Below are 18,541 nucleotides of genomic sequence, written 5' to 3' on the forward strand. Positions count from 1 at the left end.
CTCAGGTAATTATTGGTGACCAATCAGCTGACCAGGGTCATCGGATAATGATTGACAAGAAGAAAATGAATCCCAATTGGATCTATAACAATTTTATGGACAATACTGAATATTTTTAACATTTCATGCAATATTTCACTCATAGTATATCATTAATGTAAAGAATCAATTGCCCTTATCACTAACAGGGGTTAACCAAGCACATTGACAATTTTAGTCCACACAAGTATCTGACCATATTGAAATTGAATTCTAAACTCTCACAGGGGAACATAAGACTTCAGTAATACTGTTCCAGCTCATTCACCTCTACATTTGCGTGATATATAAGATGTATCTGTTTTCTAAAAGCATTTGGTCATCTGAGAGAGGTCTTTCAATATAATAAGGGTGTCATGCATATATTAATCATTCCGTCAAATTTACTCAGTTTGCAAATTATGATGCAACCTTCATTTTCAAAAGTCGGCAGGTAAGCAATAAGAATATAAATTACTGACTTAACAAAAACATACTAAATCAATGTCCCTTTTTTGTTGAAAAAAAAAAAAAAACATGCTACACGTTAAAGTGCCCTCTTCCCTGGGCCCCTCTATTTTCAAATCCAAGCTAGAACACTGTAAATGATATGACAAATATTGTACTAAAATGCTGTTTTTACTATTTTTTACATTTTACTATCCAGGGCCATACACTAAAAAACCACAAGGGAAAACAGGTCGCTATCTTGGATTTCTCTACCTACTTCACTTTGAATGCCCCCCCCCCCCCAACCAAAATAAAAAAGAGTCAAACCCCCTGGCTACATTCCTTATTTTCATCTTTAACAGCACAGGAATGGTTTCTGTCTTGTTTATAATTACTGTCTTGGTCTCCTCACAGCAGTATTTTTACATTTCTTGTACAAATTGGAAAGTTTTCATAAATTCTGCCGAAAGCAACCTAACTGACAAATCCATCATATTCATGCATCGTGCAATACCAACCTTCTTTTTCTGATTTGAAACCTTGTTAAAAATTTTTATAAAGATCAACCAACTCATACTCAAGTTATCACACAAAAACCAAGAGTCTAAGAACCATGACGAGGACAACAACAGTGCCATACCAATGTACGAAATATATGCAAATGTTTGCAGCTGTACCCAAATGAATGTGTTATTGGAAACATATATTTATGTGCATATATATTCTGTTTAGACAGTGTTAACATGTACATGTATCTTGGTCTGCTAATAACCATTCATTCACATTTCATTAATACCATGACAATTTGATTAAAAAAGATTTCAATTTTGAAGGAAATTTGATTGACATAGGTCTTCCTAAATCTACCCTAATATACACTGTACAGGTCCTAAATTGATCTCTACAACAGTACCGTAAACATCGATTGTATCATTGACTGGTAACTTACTGATTACTGATGGTAATAAAACATTTTCAAGCTTTATTAATCTGATGAAATGTACGCAATAACACAAACTTACATTTTGATTGAAATGGTCTGGCATTATCTGTGGATTCATCATAGCTCCTGGTGGTGGTTGGTTCATCATTCCCGCCCCATCTCCCATCCCTCCCTGCATTTGTGGAGGTGGGAACCCATGGGGCATAGGCATTCCTTGATAATGATCCATCAATAAAATTTCTCTTGTTTGATGCTATTTATTTCATCTTCATCTAAAATAAACATACAACCAAATCAGTAAGGTGGAACAATTCACCGAATTTACCAAAATCATGGTATTTCTGGGATGATTTGGCTCACGGTATGTTGTGGCCACTTACGATACTAACTATACGATGCTATTTTTAAATAAATTTATTAGTATGATAATGTGTTATACATGTACCTGTAGCTAACATTATTCTAATCCTCGGAGAAAAAAATAAAATATTGCTTAAATGTTTACTTAAAAAAAAACAAAAAACTTTTTATTACTTCTCGTGCACAAGTGGCTTTGTTTTGTAAAGTATGGTGGCACCCATGAAGGACATACATTTCTTAAAACATATCATGATGCTTAATGTCAAGCATATCCAATATCATGGTATGTATTGGTTGAGAAAAAAATGTATCGTTACACCTCAGGGCTTTCCCTACTTTCAATTCACCGCTGATTATCGACCCTATTCCCAATGACAAAAAGTGTTTTTTTTTTCCCAGAATTGATCATGAATTTTCCAACTGAAGCAAGCAATATAAAAGTTGTCAATCAATTTCTGTCGGTAAAATGAAAGTCATATTTTATTGATGAGTCTGCAAATCTTTATTGTCAAAGTTTCTTGAGGGCAATCTCAAGATCGGGGAAAGAAATGTGTCTTTTCTTCAATTTATGATTTTTATGGCAGCCAATTTCAATAATTCGGAACCACTTCTACCTCTATCTTCCATAACATAATGAGTTTAAACATTATTTTATTTGTTACTTTTTTTCCAAATAAAAAATTCCCAATCTCAGGGGCAGGGGTCTTATTTGAAAAAAGGTAGAAAAAGCCCTCCTCCTCTTCAAATCAGAGAAGTCAGAACATGTAGTTTAAGTGTAAGTGTTAATAAAAGACAGGCAAATTGTAAAAATCGGAAACATGCATGTCAAAACCCCACTGATCCGACAATGTGATATCACTCAAGGATACTTTCTCTATCTGAAAAGACCATCATATGATCTCTGCACCACAGGCTTTGCTCAGAATTTTTTCAATAGAATGTTAGAAAAATGAGATTTTTGAGTTATCTACCCTTCAAAATGTTCCTTTTCAGTGCTTTTCAATGAAATTATAACTCAATGCACCAAAATGATACAGAAAATCTTGTCTTTTTTCCTTGGTTCTGATGGTGCAAATAGTCAAAATGATGGGTTTCTTCAATCATGTTTCACTCACTGCCCCATTCTTACAGAGACTGACAAAAAATAGCTATTAAAAAATATTCTTTGATACACAAACTAAGTACAACAAGTCAAACACTGCCTCAGGTGCCTTGTGGTACAAATGCATCTACTGGTAGCATGTTTGCCTCCAATGTAGTAGATCCTGAGTACCATTGATTGGTTGCCATTTTTGTTATCAAGCGATAAAAATCCTATGATTTTGTTAAATACCTAGAAAACATTATAAATGAAGACAGTAAACCCTTTTGTGCTAATGCTGGGATAGTGGATGAACTTGCTAGAGCATGCTCAATAATTCATTTCTGTGAGGAAATTATTCTACCTTGCAGAAGTGTATATTGAGCATGCTCATCAATTTACTACAAAAAGGGTCTATTATCATAGAAACCAGCCATTTTGAACTACATATACATGCAGGTCACTAATTTTACGGAATATAACATATTTTTGACAAAACAAAATTAAGTTGGTAATGGCAGTTGGTTTGTTAGTTAAATAGTTCCATTTAGCAAGTCAAAATCCACGAATTTATTAACCAAATGTACCAATCTAAAATGCTGAAAACCCTAATGTAAAGATCATTTAAACTATTTTTGCAACTTATTTGGATTTCTGGGATGGTTGGATTTTCTCAATTGAAGGTCACTTGATTTACTTCAGTTTAGTAACCTTCTCTAGTGTGTGGGTAAAGAAACTGTATAAAAAAACTTGTACATAGTAACTTTTCTTTGCAAGAATTGTGCCATTGGAAAGAGCAGTTTGCAATATGAAGCTTGAAAAGTAAGAGATTTGGGAATAGAGCCATTAGAGGAAGGAAATTCCAACCTTTTGTGAAAGAATGAAAATGCAGTGACATTTTTGAAGTCGTCATGGTTGTAACTAGGATGCACATGTACCAGATAATCAATAAGTCAATTTCATAAGTCATCATGCAGAACTCTCGACTGGCATTGGACATTCAATGACCTTTTAATATTAACTGTACAAAAGATATTTACTGCACAGGCATGATTCCATTAATTAGAGGATACAGTGTTGGGAATGGTAAAAACTTTGGGTCATAAAACTGTCACTCATCAGCAAGCTAAATCCATCAATACATTTTTGTAAAATTGTACACATATTTTTGTGGAATTCATAAATAATACCAGATCTTTTTTTGTATTTCATTACTGACAAAAGTGGCAAGTGCTAAAAAAATCACTGTAATCATGCAGGGACATATTAATTGGTACATACCAAAATGTAACCAGAACCATACCCAAATACCCTTTTGGCCGATTACTTCATGTACATGATATTTCCCAAAATAATCTGTACACATTTACAAAATGACATGATGGCTAGGCTAGAATCAATGATTTTTAAAATATTTTTCAAAAATTTGACTTCATTAGATTTTCAGTTTTCAAAAGTACCAAAATGTGTAACCCAAAACTCCTGTACCCAAAATCAAAGTCTAGTATTTTTTGTTATTTGTACAATTCTATCATATATTTCACATTAGAACCCCATAATATCATAAAAAATTCAAGGACAATAAATTAAAATCGCATTAGCGCAATGATCTTTTATGATCAATGAAACTTTCTTTTTCATTCTTGATAAGATCATATCCTTTTTTTGCTGGTATGGGGACAGGCACTACGGTACAGTATGGAATTAAAACTCTGATATTTCTTTTTTAAAACAAAGTAAAATATTTCATAATGTTATCAAAAGTCTAAAAGTGGAGTTTTACCTCAAAATGATTTCAGAAAACGTAAAATTCGGACTGGATAGTGAGAAATAGCAAATTATTAGTTTGGTATGATAACTTCATGTTATACATTTGGGGACTTTTGAGAACAAAAGTTTTCAACACGTTTTAACTTCAATATTGATTGAAAACACCATTCAAAACTTTAAGGCCAAGTTTCAGAATAAAATCACTAGAAATAATAGAAAAATCGGCAATACAGTGATTTGGGTACAGGGAATTTGGTACGGGTACGGGTTACACATTATTGGGTGTACCATATTTAAATTTCAACTGTTGTTCGAGTCACATTTGTCTTAAAAAATGTTAACTTTTAGAACACCTTATAAACCCACAACAAATGTTCTGTTAAGAACCTTTAAAGACTTCAAGACACTAATTTGTACCATCATTTATCACAGACCAGCTAAGCATGTGCCCTAAAGAGTTGATATACAATGTCTGAGAATTTAAAGTCCAATCAAGGACTGGTTAGAGAAGATTTTTTTTTTAACATTTGAAGAATTAAGTCACTTTCTTTAGTAGTTCAAAACTTGGCCATTCTCTCGTTCTAAAATTCATCTACTAATCTATACCAGGTAACTTGTTTGATTTCATTTGCGTGATTTTTTTTTATCTAAAAACCATGTGCCACCAGCAGGTAAAATTGTCACAGTCGTAGTACATATTTACAGCATTGATTTAAAGACTGACAAATCCAAAACATTAAAAGATAAACGTCTGATAATAAGTTAAGCTAAAAATATACAAGCGACATTCCAAAACATCTACTGTATGCTGAAAAATCACACATTTCAGCTACTAACCAACTCAAAATGCCGCTCTGTTTTAATACTTTTGTCCAGTGTTGAGCAAAGCGAAACTTAAACAGGTAACCAGAATTAATTTATTCTCAACTTCCGGTAGGCCCAAATCTTGCTAAGAAGTTAATTAAATTTCTGTACTTGACTCGTATTACGACAAGAATAATGTAAAAAAATGAAAATAACACTGTGATGTAGAGTTAGGTTATTTTTCAGTCACGATTCATAAAAAAAAAACATTCTGAGTGAAAACTTGAAAAAGATACTTTAAACGGTGTTAGATGAGAGGTTTATTGAAATCACCCCTTATAGGAAAGTTCGCTGATTTGTGATATCATATTCACTAATTTGCATATCATTAAGTATCAAATTGGTTGGCTAAAAAAGGAAACAACAAACAAACACAACAAAACAAAAAACAAAAAGAAACTAGATATAGAATTGACAATTTTATTATTAGAACCCTAATTAATTTTATTATTTTATATCCAAGTTTGGTTCTTTATGTATGTATGTAAAATTAATACTCTAGCTTTTACTTAAAAAATGTTCATGATTATTATATATGTAAACCTTTATTTTCATATAAAAGGATTATTATAATTTTGTATTCACATAATCTGATTACTGAATATTAAAAAAAAAATGTGTGAAAAGAGTTTTACATGTATATTCAGTTTAGGGAACCAAAAAAAATTTTTCGACTATCTTAAAAATGAAAAAAAGTTCTGATGATTTAATGCCCCACGCCAATCAATGCATTTTTGTCAACCAAAACCAAATTACAGGTAGGTGATGACGTCACGAAGAACTCTCCTATTTAGAATAATTTTCTTATTTTCTGATTTCACTACGTCTACGTATATCTAGGTCTGTAATTGCTACTTACTTATATTTTTTAGCTTTTAATAAATATATTTATCAAGTCTTATTTCTTAATTAACCAATGTGAAATTGATATCATTCTTGAGTCAACAAAATTTCAGTAATTTAGGCACTGACCATATTATTAGCCCCAGGGTTGGGGCTAGGATCTTAGGATCTTTTTTTTTTTTTAAATACATGCTATTTGCCTGTGCTAAAACTGGACAAGACTCCAGTGATTCATACACAAAGTAACAACAATAAATATATGGGCAACCTCAAGATTGGGGAAAGAAATGTGTCTTTTCTTTAAATGAAATATATTGCTACATGTTTTGGTCTAATAAAAGAAAATCTTATCAATTAACGGTTATATAGTGTACCAAATTTTTTTTTTTTTTTTACATTTGTACATTTGTAAAATCTCATATTCAAAGGTTGCTTTTATAGTGCATGATTATCTCTCTTTCCTAGTATATTGAATATACATTTTGTACATGTAGAAAATTTCAAACTTGCATGTATAAAAGAACAAATTTAAAAAAAAAAACAACTGAAAAACTGACTGATTTAATTAAGTTGTGTTATGTTAACATGAATTATGAACGTATTGAGAATACTAAAAGAAAGATAATGTATTGATTTTAATATAATGCAGATCAACATCTTTTGTCACAATGCTATATTTGATTATAACATCGGAAGTTCGGCAACATCCAATGGTATGTTGTTCTGTGTTCATATGTACTCACAAGACAAAATACACACGTGTCCCCTCTCATTTTCAATTTGCAACTTTGCTTTGAAACTACCAATCAAGGCAGATATTTGCAGAACATAATTGTTTTGTCATGTGCAGGGAAGATGTCCTACTTTTGGCATGTAATTTGAACTAATTTGTTCATAATATGTTCAACAGACAATCATGTTCGTCCTTAGAGGGCTTCAAAAACACATACATATATACTTAAAACTTGCACGAAAGAAATATCACTGCTTCAAAAATAATAATTATTACCTCTAACTAACAAAACGGACAATTAAAAGAAAACCCTTTGTATCTCGTTTATAGATATCAAAATAATCATACGTATTGCTATGCTATGCTATCGCAAAACACGTATAGGCAATTTCTACGCATCTCCGAATTACTTTCAAGTTTGATATTTAATCTCTTACAAATGTAGGTATATTGATACTCTAACAGGTTTGATTGAATAATTAATGAGGAAGGGATCGTTTTAGATTTCAATCTACAGGTATATGCTTATATAGAATATATCATTAGTTTTTTTCTTCTTTCAAAAATGTCGAATCACAGAGAGATAATGAAGTTAAGTAAATAAATATGTTATAATATGTAGAAAAGGAAATCTTTAAATTGGATAATTATTTAGATAATACCTCGAATTTTGGGATTATATATAATTTAGTTTAAAGTAAGACTTTAAATTGTTCAATTTCAAATACCAAGTGAAGGTTTATAAGTGGCGGGTCAAAACTGTAGCTTCCGGAGTATGGGATCCATTAATTCTGAGTATGAAGTATTCATAAATTATTATAACTCATACGTTATGCCAGAGCTGTTTACGCAGACTTTTTGTACACCGCTAGATTTCTTACAATTAGGCTTCTAGAACAGGACTATATTGCTACAAGATTGAAGTCATGACAGAAGTTTTATATCCGCTATCATGAATCGTTAAGGTGTACCCATCTGCACCAGGCCGAGAACTGATTTGTTCAACGTGTCAAAGTTTTCTTTTCCTCTTTCGTCTACCCTGGACTTGACCTTTTTATGAGCAACTCGGCGGGTGTTTCTAGAAAAGGGGAAGACGCTTACACTACCGGTGCACCCGTTCCCAGTTTTTAGTGGATTCAGAGTTGCTCATTTGCTTGTGTTGCTTTGTATGTGTTGTTTTGGTTTTCTTGGTTGTGTATGACTGTTTTCCATGTCCGGTCTTTGTTACTGGATTACATGTTCCCCCCTAGAAATTCCGTCCCTTGATTACTCTTTTAGTGCTAATTTCGTCCAAATTTTCTGCCGAAATGCGCAAAGGGTAGCATTAAATTTCCTCTTCTCGTAATATCCCCATGTTTCCATTAGTACTACAATTTATATTGAACTCAGTGGATACCCCTCCCCTACTCACGCCACTTGATCATCAACTCCAGTTAAAAGAAATATCCGATACCCTTGTTGTTCCAACATTATGTACAATGAGTTTACACAAATCAAGTTATCGAAGAAAAAATGAAACTAATATTTAATTCAGCAATCGGATTACTTTTTATTCCCTAATGCGAAAATTGAAGCTTTTCGCATTTTATTTTTCAAACTTCTAAGGCCTCCAGAGATTATCAGATTTAAACAAAATCAATATATGTGGATACTTTTCTAATTGCTATACGAGTATTAATTTTGTAATGGTGTAATATATTTCCTGTCTAATTAAAAGAATTAAATAAAAGTGGTTATAGCAAAATACTGTGGAAGCCATTAAACAACCAAAAACAGGAATTTTTTTTATGAACTGTAAATAAACAATAAACTGTAAATTTTGTCCATTATATGGGGTATGGGTATTCATATTCAAATATTTAAGTACCAGTCCATATAAGATTCAGACACTGTCTATATGAAAGTGGTTCATGGTAATGAAAAACCAACCGAACAAAAAATGCTATTTCAATCTACATATGCTATATTTTTAAGCAACAGTTGTCCTATCCATATTCAGATCTATACTTTTGAGAAATTCATGCATTTATCTCCCACTAAAATCGATCAAATAGAACAAAATCAAGAATTGCATATCAACTCTTGCAAAGTGCAAGTTTTATATACAATCTATATATACTATAACTCAAAAGTGCAACACTTAAATGAAAAACTATGACTGGTAGAATAAAGACTTCTACTTAAATAGGTAAAAATATAGAAAGTCCTTATACAAATCATAAAATCAAGGCAAAATTGGAAAGTACGAAGCAACCGCAATTATCTCGATTTGGTTTCCGCATTTCCAATGAAAATAGTGGGTTCAACCAGGTTTTGCAGCTCACATACTAATCCTCCTGTTTCTATTAGGCTTATTTTTCCCAACTTATATTGCTGCACAAAAAGGCAGTATGAATATTACCACTGGATTACAGAAATCCCAAGTTTCAAAGCTTCGTCACCAATTTTGTTGAATTCGTTTAATTGTATTATCCCAGGAGGAAGAACTGAATTGCAAAAATCTCGATTTTGTGTCCAAATGATGATAAAAAAAGATTAATTAAGTATATAAAATCTTTAAATGAGAATATTCTTTGACGATATATATAAGTAAATTAATTTGAGATAACTACTGTAATCTGATTGGTTAAAACAATTTTGTTATATCTCAATGGATAAAAAAAAATATTGACACGCCCCTATTCAGTTAAATTCAGAGCTACTTTTCTCATGTTTAAAGATAAAAATATGTTTTAATATTAATTTATAAGAATTGGCTATGATAAAATTTTGTCTATTGAAAAATAACATAAATTTTCCATGTGCATATTGTTTATTGCGCGAAGAATTTGTTTTTGATTAGAGCGAAAATCATGTGAAATTTATGTCAAAGACCATGATCATCCGTCCATATGCACCGGACGCCAAAAGACTTAACAGAACATTTTAATAGCATTTGTCATATGTTCTCCGAACCTTTAGTAAATGGTTATACATATTAAGGGTATAGACCTAGGATAAGAGACACAACGCTTGCAAATCATTGGAACGTTTGTATAAAGCATTTTACTTCAATCTCAGCTAAGCATTAAAATAACTATGATTTATTTCATTCTATTTCTAGTGAAAGCTTGATAGGCTTACATAAAATTGAATATGATGCAAACATATTACTAATTTCAAGAGTTACGTCCCTTACCCTAGGTCTAACTCCTGAAGTTCTTTTCCAATGTAGTTACAATGACAGGAAAGAAGAGGTTTAAATTCAGATTAAAAATCAATTGAGCAAGCTAATATTTCAAGTAAATACAAGAACCATCGACTTGTAATTAGATTAATTACGATAGGTCTCTGCAAGAACAAATCGTGAAATTTTCAACTTGTTTACACTATTCCACATGTAAAGCTGATATCCATATCACGGATTGGTATTATTACATTTTTCTAATATAGGATGTCGCTGACGCTCCGTCCATATTAAGTTATTATGACAAAAAATTGTGATGAACACGTTTTCCACAGAAACACAATGCTTTGAAAAAAAGCAAACGGTGTCCCACTAACCAATCTCCGTTTTAACTCGCATGGAGCCGAAGACACAGTATATTCGTCTTAAATTTATCTAACCCAAACCGTGACAAACGCTTAGTGATCAATGAAATACCTAACTGTACGACAACTACAATATCCATTTTACATATCTTTGTTCGTGTATCAATCGCAACTTCCCAACTTCTGAGTGCCATATACTCCTTTACTTTTGAATTTGTAGGTAAAACTATATAATTTTATTTAAGTCTGAGCAACACAAATGTCTTTTTATTCACTGTGCGTTTTCTTTTGGTTTCTGAATGTAACATACACACAGTACTATATCTTTGCTAGTGCTTGTACATTGACTTTAGAGATTCAGCGATAAATTATATGGTCTTAATATATTTATCTACAATTCTATCTTCGTTAAACACTAAATGCGTTTAACTTTAATATATAGTGTGCGTTATTTCCGTAATAAATATGGATCGAGTTTGGTGTAAGAAACAGTTTTTCACTGTTCTTAGCATATGCAAATAAATGTACCTCCCATGCTTATTTAAAAGAAGTGGAAATGCTTCGTTATGCAACACACACACACACACACACACACATTGCAATTGTACCATGTTTATTGGACAATAAGGAAATATAACATTCAGTACATGTTACTCTGACGATTGCCAAATATTACCTAAACAATCAATATATAACGTATCGCGTCTCAATTCGGTGATTTCCGTGCACCTATTGAAACCACCCAAGGATTACTGATCTACATTACTCAGGTTATTTTTGACTAAAATGTCTACAATATCTGTAAAAAGTAGTCTTATTAACTTTGTTTCATTCTCCCCGAAAAATTTTCTGTATAACAGATCGATTAAATGGAACTTCAAAGTTCACAGCCTATCAAGTTCCAGTGCTAAGTTACAAGTCATGCAAACGCCACATTAGCTAAAAAGTATACTTTTTATAAGGCAGGAAGTTTATTTTTCCAGAGAGAAACTACGATATCATGATGCTACAGAAGAAGTTTGTTTATGTTTTTATATATTTGTCTTTTGTTAGCGGTGCAATAAGTGGTTGTAAAACGACTATTGGTAAGTGCTAAATAGACCATTTTGTGCTAACGTTGGGGTAGTCGATGAGCATGCGTAGAACATGCTCAATATACACTTCCGCGAGGAAAATTCTTCTGTTCTACCCAAGCTCTACCTCGCGGAAGTGTACATTGGGCATGCTCACCAACTTACCACAAAAAGGTCTATTACGTTATTTCCACTCAAAAACACTTGGTTGCATTGTTTAATGCAGTACGTACAGTTGGTAAAAAAATAACATATTATCCATATGCATATTTTGTTTATTGCACTTCGCGCAATAAACAATTTGCACATGGAAAATTTATGTTATTTTTCAATAGACAAATTTTTTATCATAACCAATTCGTAAATGTATGAAAGTGCATGCTATTGGTCATCCTATTTGTCAATAATTGGGATAATTTCGTGATTCAGCGGACATTTTTTTCTGTGTTCTGTCACTTTCCACCAGTTCATAAGTTTTACATGAGAAAACAATTTGGAACTTCATGTGGCACAGTGATTTTATATTAGTATATTTATATATTGCTGTAAATAGTAAGTTTGCTAATTTTATAAGGTATAGAGGTGCTTACCACATGCTCTTGGAAATGATAAAACTTTGCCATCTTACTGTATTTTCATGTAGTACATGTAATTACATGCATAAGTAGTATATTTACTGTATTGAGTTTTTGCGTCTTTAGTTTATCAGTAACTCAGTGCTTTGATTTGGTTAGTAGTATTATCTCATTAGTCGATGTCGAATCCTCTTCAAAGTATCTGGATCCGCCCCTGTTAGTTATGGTTATGATATGCGACCCTAGTTGACCTCCTTGGGTAGTATTAATTTGTATTAGATTCATTGGTCAGGTGGAAATTCTGGCGCAATTTGTGGACTGATTTAGTTCTGTGATTTTCCCCGAGTTCTATATTGATGTTTTTTTTATATACGTGTATAACATTATAAATTTAACCGTACAATTGGAGTGCAGAACTACCCATGAACACTTTGCAGTTCTATGAAGGATGTTCGCTGGTCATGCTCAGGCATTTTTGTCAAATTTTCAGACTTCTCTGAATTTGTACATCTGTACATTTCATAGCATTGCATGTTTTGCCCATAGACCCATATTTTTCTTTCCATAATTTCATTTTTCACATCTTATAAGGTAGTTTGGGAAGTTTTTATAAAAAAAACCTTATTATTTCGTCAGTGTTTTGATAGATATAAACTACGAAGATAAAACCTATTGAAAACCCAGAGATCCTTATCCCGCCAAAATTTTAAATACTAATATATCTGAAAAACGAGCGAACTGAACCATGCATCTATTTTCACTAACATCTGAAATCCTTATTTTTCTTAAATTGAGCAACACTCTTCCTTATGTGTAAGTACTACATGTACATGTATGATTCATGTACCAGGGGCGGATCCAGGATTTCCGTTTAGTGGGGGGGGGGTTAATTGAATGAAATGCCGTGTAAAGCAAGGCAAAACATTGTTTGGGGTGAAACTTGTGAATTTGTTTTCTTACCGATTTAGGGGTACATAAACATTAACTTGGACTATACTTGTATGATACATATGCTGTACCCTTGAAGCTACATAAACCTGGACTGTATAGGATTTAAATGAAACAGAATGTGTTGATCCATCATAAGCCGACAGACGACTGATCAGACCGTCCAATTAGAAAAAAACCCGAGCATGGCTGGCCTCTATTCTTCGATTGGTTGATCAATTATAATTCCGCTTCCTAATTTGGCCTTTACTACTTAATCGAGTAAATAAACAAATTCTAAGGACAAAAGTTTGGGGTCTGGTAGTGGGCCAGAACGTCTACACAACAGCTCAGCCGCTAGTAGGACATACTCTGACCGAGTTGGGCTCCGCCACCAACACCAGTTGGTTCTACTAACCACTTATATCGACCGTGAGAGGCCTGCATTGGTATGATCAAGGCAGCTAAAAACCTCCTGTCATCAATAACCCGAATAATTCATTGTTTATATTCCACTCACTATCGATCGTACTCATGGCATCCACTTGTTTTTATTTGAAATTAAACGAGTACTTTGTCTCAATCGCCTCAGTCACTTTCATATTGTAAACATTTGAATATTTAACCGGAAACCCTTTTACGCAGACTAACAAGAAGGAGATCGCTGCATGATCATGATTGGTCAACTAATTCACAAGACGCAAGGGCCGATCGTGTTCTTTGAAGAACACCTAGATTTAACGAGTGTGCGTTTCGCGCACGAGTTAAATCTTCAAGGGTTCCTGGCACGTGTGATATTTGGTTATTCACGGTAACCAATTGGTTATCCTATTTATCATAATTCATCGACATTTCGTACATGAATTTTCAATTCTGTGATTGGCGGGTTGATATCAAAGTTGTGACGTTTTTGGCGGGAGAAAGTCCGAGCGTGAAATTACTTAGTTAATTTCTCAGTGTGAATTATCGAAATTTACTACACAGAGAACACTCGATAAAACACTGCTATCTATATAATAAATTGTAATAAATATTGCATGAGGGAGAATATATTTTTTTTACCTTTGCCCTAGCTAGAAATCAATATTTGAACAATTATTTGCTATTTAGTTTGTTGAACAATTTCAAATTATCTAGATACATGTATTATTTGACAAGTTATTTTTTGCAAATCAATTATTATAGTAAATACCCGTTTTAGAGGTAATTATATAAATCTAACGTGCATATGTACACATAACTGTTTTTTTAAAGAGCATTACTGTTCTATTTGATCTTTAAAAATCTTTTTCACAGGGAATGATGTCCTCGAAGATTTGGTGAAGGTAGCTCTTAAATGTCCAAGACTCGGTAGGTGTATAATATGGCGTTATATCATATATGTAGATTAAAATATAACTTGTTTGTAAATGCATTATAAGTGTTTGTTTATGTCGTCTACCCCATACCTCAAGACCTATATCGCATACACAAGTACCCTATATCCCACCCTAGACCTATATCATAATTATATTTAGATTAAAATATAACTTTTGTTTTATATGCATTATAAGTGTTTGTTTAAATCCTATATCATCTACAATATATCGCATACCCTATATCACACACATAGACCTACAACGTATATCGCATGCCCTATATCGCATGCCCTATATCACACCCCTAAACGTATATCGCATGCCTCATATCGCACCCCTTCACAGACTATTTTTGAAGTATGGTTAAATATATGATATAATGAACATGACATGTCAAAATGTGTATCCCATGCGATATCAACCCTCGACCTATATCACCCCTCGGCCTGATTTGGGTTGATAAGCATGTGATTCAGACTTTGACGTGTAATATTCAGTAATCATTTTGTTGTCTAATTTAATTTGCATTTAAGAATATATTGTTTACAAAAAGTACTTCCATCAAATTTGGCTATTGATTGTAAAATAAGTTAGATTCGCATTGCGAGGGAATTAACTTTTAAGCATTCGAGTTAAAATAAAGAGGGAACAGACATTATCCGCACCATCGGTGCATTCTAAAACAGAAAATTCTTGTGACGATAAAATCACAAAACTGGCATAATCGACATATTCAAGGGCTGTTTAAACTGTTAAAATATGTAATGTCTTAAATGTTGAAAAGAGGAAAAGTTTCGGTTTTATTCTACATGTCGAGACATTGGGGAGGGTATTCAAGGGAACAAAGATTTGATCGGTGATCGCATCAAAATATTCCAAAGAAATCACGTACTAAGATGCAAAAGTAAATGATCAAATAATTTATAAAAACAAAAGTCGGAGAAGAAAATTGACAAAAAATGGCAATTAATGTCCTAGCCCCCCTTTTTCCGAGGAACCCCGACTGGCACCCCACTTTTAAAAATGTTTGGATCCGACCATGATTTGCTGTCTTATGTAGAATTAACAGTTTATGTGGAAACTTTCTGTCTTTCTCCGTAGAATGGTAAATGTACCTAATACATCTGCCAAGGAATAAATGACTTAAAATAAACGTGTTAAATTGAATGATTTTGAATCAAAGAGCTTTTTTTCTGGAATTTCAAGATCGTTTTGTGGTTTCAGATCACAGAGATCCTTACAAAAAGCCAGCATTTTTTTCTTTACTGACGAAGACCACAGACATGGGTGCCAACTCAGTGGTTAAATTTGTTGACGTCAAAACGAACATTGGTAGAGCTTATAACCCAAACACAGGAATATTTACAACACCAAGAAACGGCTTGTACGAATTCCAGACTGACTTTGTTTCGAGGGGGGAAACTGGCTTGAACTGAATCTAATGACGAAGAACGAATTAGTGGCCAAAGGACAAGTTGCAAAGGATCATGGCACATCAGGTTCAATCAGAGTCCTTCTTGAGCTTAAAAATGAAATCCCAGAAATTACGGCAGTATCCTTGGAGAGAAGTACTCTATGTTTTCAGGAAACATGCTATAATTTATATTAAAAAGTTATGATTGGTACTTTGTAAATTATCCATAATCACGAAACAGAACGGAGAAAGTGCATTCTTGAAGTTTACTATCGACAATATCTCATTTTCTTTGTAACAAAACTATTGGTATTCTGATGGCAAGCATATTAGAATCTTTTTAAATACATGTAGACGCCCAATATAGAAAAAAAACTCATGAACTGTTTCTGTATCGTGTATTTGCCCGTCGATTCCGTATATCTCCGTAACATGTGAACATGTTTTTAGTGTTTAGTCATCGAAAGTATCTTTCGACATAAACAAGATAGTTCTGACTTTTTAAGTTACTTTCTCCCCATAGTAAATTATTATAATATTTTTTCTTCTTTTCCTTTTCTATTGTTTATGTTTGCCGTGCTTTGAACGGATTTCCCCACATTGTTTATACCATGCGTATTTCGATGACCTTATTGTCTTCAGTGCAAATTATTCAGCCCTGCTTCTTAAGGCTTGTAGGTAGTCTTTGTAGACAACATCACCAGACAACATCGTGAGCGCTGGTATAAACAGTATATAAACATACAAATACAATAAAACAGCAGCCGAGATACACGATCCAACTGTTGAAGGGGCAAATGGAGGCTGCAGGGGCGGATGGAGGGTACTTAGAAAAAAAAATTTCACAAAGTTGACAAGAAGCTGAAAGAATTGACTAAAAATTGGGACACAGGAACCGGATCCGGAAACTTTCCTGTCTCTTCAATTATATATATATATATATATATTGCAACCTTCCTTAGTCGATCTCATGGTTTTGCAAATTACATATTCATAAATTTATATTCATCTTGATACTAGGATTTCGTGAATATCATTTTTTAAAATTCATAAGTGTTTGTTTACACAGGTTTGTCAAAAAAAAAAAAAAAAAACAAAAAAAAACTGACTTGGGACAGGTGCAAAAAGTGCGGCGGGGGTAAAGTAATTTGACGTGATCATAACCCTCCCTCTTTAAAATTTGGCCACTGTGAAATAATATTACACAATAAGACACCCCTAAAAATCAGTTCAAAAAGGTCTTAGTCCCAACAACTTCATAACTATATCCTTCAGGAATTAGAATATTTAAAGGTTCAATTAACTTACATGTATTGTGTGAATATTGAACTTTCCGTGCTTCGTGAATAATATTACCATAAAATATAGGGCGGGAGATAACCGAACGTATTAATTATTTTCAAGTGTATTTGTATTTGAAAATGATTCCTTGTATTGGTTGAACAAATTTGTGAATGTTTTTACGATCTTGTGATATCGAAAACATGTTCCTTGTTTTAATCAGGTCTTCTTTACTTTTAATTAACTGTACATCACTGGTCAAAAAATGCAGGAAAATAAACACTACTAGTATATTATAAGTTTTCATCTGCATATACAGCCGATGATATGATAACGCACAGTATCCCACGTATGAAAGTTCACAATTACAACTATATGTGATCACATGGCAAAATTTCATTGACAGTATGTGTGTTGTGTAAATGCACTGATGCGTCGCATAATCTGGTTAAGAAAGATCACACCTATAACTAAATTTTTGTCTATAGAGTTTCCAAATGTTTCCTAAAGATGACCTTAAATGAATACACCATAAATTTTTAATTTAGAACAAGTGGGTCGCAGAATTTATTTTTTTCAGGATGATTGAATCTTAATGTAGGTGATTTTTACAATATTTTATATAGGTTTTTGTAGGGATGTTTCCCTATTTCATTAACTATTAAAATAAACCGGTGAATAGAATTTCTTAAAATTTATATGAAGAATACTAATCGGACATTCTTTCATGTTTAAAATAAAAATAAAAATAAAAATGAATAAATAAATAAATAAATAAAAAAATAAAAAAATAAAAATTGATAAACATGTAAGGGTCACCTAATTTGTCATTGTAACTTAAAAAAAATAAACTAAAATTCCCATTACATTTCCATAGAACATTTTCCTGCTAATTATCTTCCTTTGAAAGAAGGCTTCTCAAAATAAACTGTGATTTTAGCATACGTTACTTTGTGTCACATATTATTTAAAACATAATTTTAAAATACTTTTTACACTCTTTCAAACATCGTTACCTCATTAAAAGCATATATTTGTGTTTATTTTAGCCCCACCCCACCCTCCCCCCCAAAAAAAATAGAAAAAAAAGAAAAAACGTGTAAGAAACTCTATAATAGGTACGATCTACATTAATTAGTGTTAAGCATTTCGATTGCAATAAGTATATTGATGCTTAAACAGTGTCAGACAACCCCTCGGGACTTCTAAACTTAAATAATCGAATAAATTCAGTATAGTTTCGCATTCGTTCTACTTTCCCCGGCTTTTTTCGTACTTTATAGTATATTCACAGAACTTTGGGTGGAACACTACCAGTGA

At 32.6% G+C, this 18,541-nt stretch overlaps 2 protein-coding genes across 3 annotated transcripts in view; one reads left to right on the forward strand and one right to left on the reverse strand.

Annotated features, from left to right (window-relative positions):
* Positions 1 to 5,537, reverse strand: part of LOC148602749 (PAN2-PAN3 deadenylation complex catalytic subunit PAN2-like) — a 41,305-nt gene extending 35,768 nt beyond the window's left edge. For both annotated transcript variants that reach the window (XM_088551430.1, XM_088551429.1), the window contains exons 1-2: positions 5,460 to 5,537; positions 1,491 to 1,683 (exon numbers count right to left, since the gene is read on the reverse strand). In XM_088551430.1, coding sequence (XP_088407556.1) covers positions 1,491 to 1,640 — 150 coding nt within the window. In that variant the 5' untranslated portion in view covers positions 1,641 to 1,683; positions 5,460 to 5,537. The remainder of the gene's footprint in view (positions 1 to 1,490; positions 1,684 to 5,459) is intronic.
* Positions 5,538 to 11,594: 6,057 nt separating this feature from the next.
* LOC148602751 (uncharacterized) lies at positions 11,595 to 16,426 on the forward strand. Its single transcript, XM_088553135.1, has 3 exons — positions 11,595 to 11,678; positions 14,465 to 14,518; positions 15,751 to 16,426. The coding sequence occupies exons 1-3, from the start codon at positions 11,597 to 11,599 to the stop codon at positions 15,960 to 15,962; spliced, it is 348 nt and encodes a 115-aa protein (XP_088409261.1). The 5' UTR covers positions 11,595 to 11,596; the 3' UTR covers positions 15,963 to 16,426.
* Positions 16,427 to 18,541: the final 2,115 nt, after the last annotated feature.

Source organism: Perna viridis, chromosome 11 (assembly GCF_037379345.1).
Source record: "Perna viridis isolate PV_CMFRI_1.1 ecotype Kerala chromosome 11, ASM3737934v1, whole genome shotgun sequence".
Taxonomy (NCBI): Eukaryota; Metazoa; Mollusca; class Bivalvia; order Mytilida; family Mytilidae; genus Perna; species Perna viridis.